The following is a 2,943-nucleotide window of genomic DNA, read 5'->3' as shown; positions in this document are numbered from 1 at the left end:
GTGAACGCTTCCTGTCCATTTATACAAGACAAACAGTATGAGACAAAGTTGCTAACCTACAGCTTTGGATACCAATATTCAGTGATAATGTTCATGGCTTTAGCAGTAGTTCATTAGACAGGTATTCTTTATTTATACAATAGTATAGTTCAGTATTAAATACTAGGCAGGTAAAACGACACAACTGCTACACACAACTTTACATAATTTAGTGCTTTTTGGGGTGGGTCTAGCGTCGTGTGAAATACAGAGTTGGCAAATCTGCTTCAGTGTTTCAGTGGCAATAGTAAAGTGGTGGCCGGTGGTCCCTGGTGGTGGCTGGTGGTCCCTGGTGGTGGCTGGTGGTCCCTGGTGGCGGCTGTGATCCCTGGTGGTGCCTGGTCCTCTGTGGTGGTGGTGGCTGGTGGTCCCTGGTGGTAGCTGGTGGTCCCTGGTGGTGGCGTTTGGTCTCTGTTGGTGTCTGGTAGTCCCTGGTGGTAGTAGGTAGTCCCTGTTGGTGGCTGGTGGTCCCTGGTGGTAGCTGGTGGTCCCTGGTGGTAGCTGGTGGTCCCTGGTGGTAGTTGGTGGTGTCTGGTTGTAGATGGTGGTCCCTGTTGGTGGGTGGGGGGGTCCCTGGTGGTAGCTGGTGGTCCCTGGTGGTGGCTGGTGGTCCCTGTTGGTGTCTGGTGGTTCCTGGAAGTAGTTGGTGGTCCCTCGTTGTGGCTGGTAGTCTCTGGTGGTGTCTGGTGGTCCCTGGTGGTAGCTGGTGGTCCCTGGTGGTGGCTGGTGGGCCCTGGTGGTCCCTGTTGGTGGCTGATGGTCCCTGGTGGTAGCTGGTGGTCCCTGATGGTAGCTGGTGGTACTGGTGGTGGCTTATGGTCCCTGTTAATGTCTGGTGGTCCCTGGTGGTCCCTGGTGGTAGCTGGTGGTCCCTGGTGGTAGCTGGTGGTCCCTGCTGGTTGTTGGTGGTCTCTGTTGGTGGATGGTGGTCCCTGGTGGTAGCTGGTGGGCCCTGGTGGTGGCTGGTGGTCCCCGGTGGTAGATGGTGGTGCCTGATGGTCTCTGTTGGTGTCTGGCGGTCCGTGGTGGTAGCTGGTGGTCCTTGGTGGTAGCTGTTGGTGGCATGTGGTCCCTAGTGGTAGCTGGTGGTCCCTTGTGGTTGCTGGTGGTCCCTGGTGGTGGCCGGCGGTCCCTGTTGGTAGCTCGTATTCCCTGGTGGTAGCTGGTGGTGCCTGGTAGTCCCTCTTGGTGGCTGGTGGTCCCTGGTGATAGCTGGTTGTACTAGTGGTGACTAGTGGTCCCTGTTGATGTTTGGCTGTCCCTGGTGGTAGCTGGTGGTCTCTGGTGGTGGCTGGTGGTCCTTGATGGTGGCTGGTGGTCCCTGCTGGTAGCTGGTGGTCGCTGGTTGTGGCTGGTGGTGGGATGGCTGGTGGCCCCTGTTGGTGGCTGGTGGTCCCTGGTGGTAAATGGTGCCGTCTGGTGGTCCCTGTTGGTGGTTGGTGGTCCCTGGTGGAAGCTCGTGGTTTCTGGTGGTGGCTGGTGGTCCCTGTTGATGTCTGGTGGTCCTTGGTGGTAGCTGGTGGTCCCTGTTGGTGTCTGGTGGTCCCTGGTGGTGGCTGGTGGTCCTTGGTGGTAACTATAGTCCCTGGTGGTGGATGGTGGTCGCTATTGGTGTCCAGTGGTCTCTGGCGGTGGCTGGTGGTCCCTGGTGGTAGCTGGTGGTCCCTGGTGGTGGCTGGTGGTCCCTGTTGGTGGCTGGTGGTCCCTGTTGGTGGCTGGTGGTCCCTGGTGGTCGCTGGTCTTGCCTGGTGGTCCCTGTTGGTGGCTCGCGGTCCCTGGTGGTAGCTGGTGATCTTTGGTGGTGGCTGGTGGTCTCTGTTCGTGTCTCGTGGTCTCTGGTGGTAGCTGGTGGTCCCTGGTAGTTGTGGGGACCGACCTGTGAGATTTATATTTATTTAATTTATATGAATTTATATTTACGTTAATTTATATACTTCGATAGCAATTTGTATAATGATAAGTGGACTGTATTTCTGCAATAATCTCAATCTCACAAATCGATCCTCTACACATTAGGGGGGTTTATTAAATTAATATATATGCAGCCAATCAAACTACAGTATTAACTACATACATTGAAAAGGTTCCTTATCTTATAGTACAGCAGGTTAGTCCACCAGGTATAACTAGGGTGTAGACACCAAATTATCCTCTTTGAGGTAGCTTCCATCACCCAGTAACTGGTGCACAAAATCTTGCTTCCTCGTCTTGACCTGTTAAAAGGGCGCTAGCTGTGAAGCCAGGTACCTATATATGACAAGCTATATCAGAGAAAATACTATACATGGAACAATAAAGACCTGGCTTAATTACCTTTAGTTTGAGGCTTCCACGTGCTCTGACCGGTTCACCCTATATAATGACATTAATGGCCAAAAATGAAGATACATGGGTTTCGGAAAGAACACTTAACTTGATTTGTAGACAGCGTGTTGATAATGGTACACTTCTGGTTTCCATAACACTACGTCCAAGTAAATTTAACAGGAGCCGAATTTGCTCCCGTGTGAGCCTCTGGTCTCGTATAAACAACAATGGCTGCATCTAACACTCCATACTATTGACGCCTGGCCGACATTGTCCAGATATGATAGGAGCCGAATTTGCTCCACGCGTCTCGGATGTGACACAACAATGGCTGCCCTCCTTCCCCCTGACGCCTGGCTTACATTGTCCAGATTTCAGAAAGTGATAGAAGGGTCACATTTACTCTACTTTAATATTGATAATTAAGTTAATTTATATAAGATGTTTTTATGATGGTAAAGTCCAAAGACTAATGTATTTAAGAATAATTCCCACCATAATAGGTGGTGATTTATAATAGTATGTGGTGATGATATCCCGTTTTCTTTAGACGGTAATTCCACTACAAGTTACGTTTTCTATGGGTAACTTGTTGGT

The 2,943-nt window shown here is 51.2% G+C and overlaps 1 protein-coding gene across 1 annotated transcript; it reads right to left on the bottom strand.

Moving 5' to 3' along the window:
• Positions 1–266: 266 nt before the first annotated feature.
• LOC138356753 (uncharacterized) lies at positions 267–1,915 on the bottom strand (the record flags this gene model as incomplete). The annotated part of the gene is made up of 1 exon (XM_069313077.1): positions 267–1,915. A coding segment is annotated over one exon (1,649 nt), but the record flags the coding sequence as incomplete, so codon positions are not given.
• Between the last annotated feature and the right edge of the window lie 1,028 nt (positions 1,916–2,943).

This window comes from Procambarus clarkii, chromosome 74 (assembly GCF_040958095.1).
Source record: "Procambarus clarkii isolate CNS0578487 chromosome 74, FALCON_Pclarkii_2.0, whole genome shotgun sequence".
NCBI lineage: Eukaryota > Metazoa > Arthropoda > Malacostraca > Decapoda > Cambaridae > Procambarus > Procambarus clarkii.
Note: the sequence above shows the minus strand (reverse complement) of the source record. Positions and strands in the feature narration are given on the sequence as shown.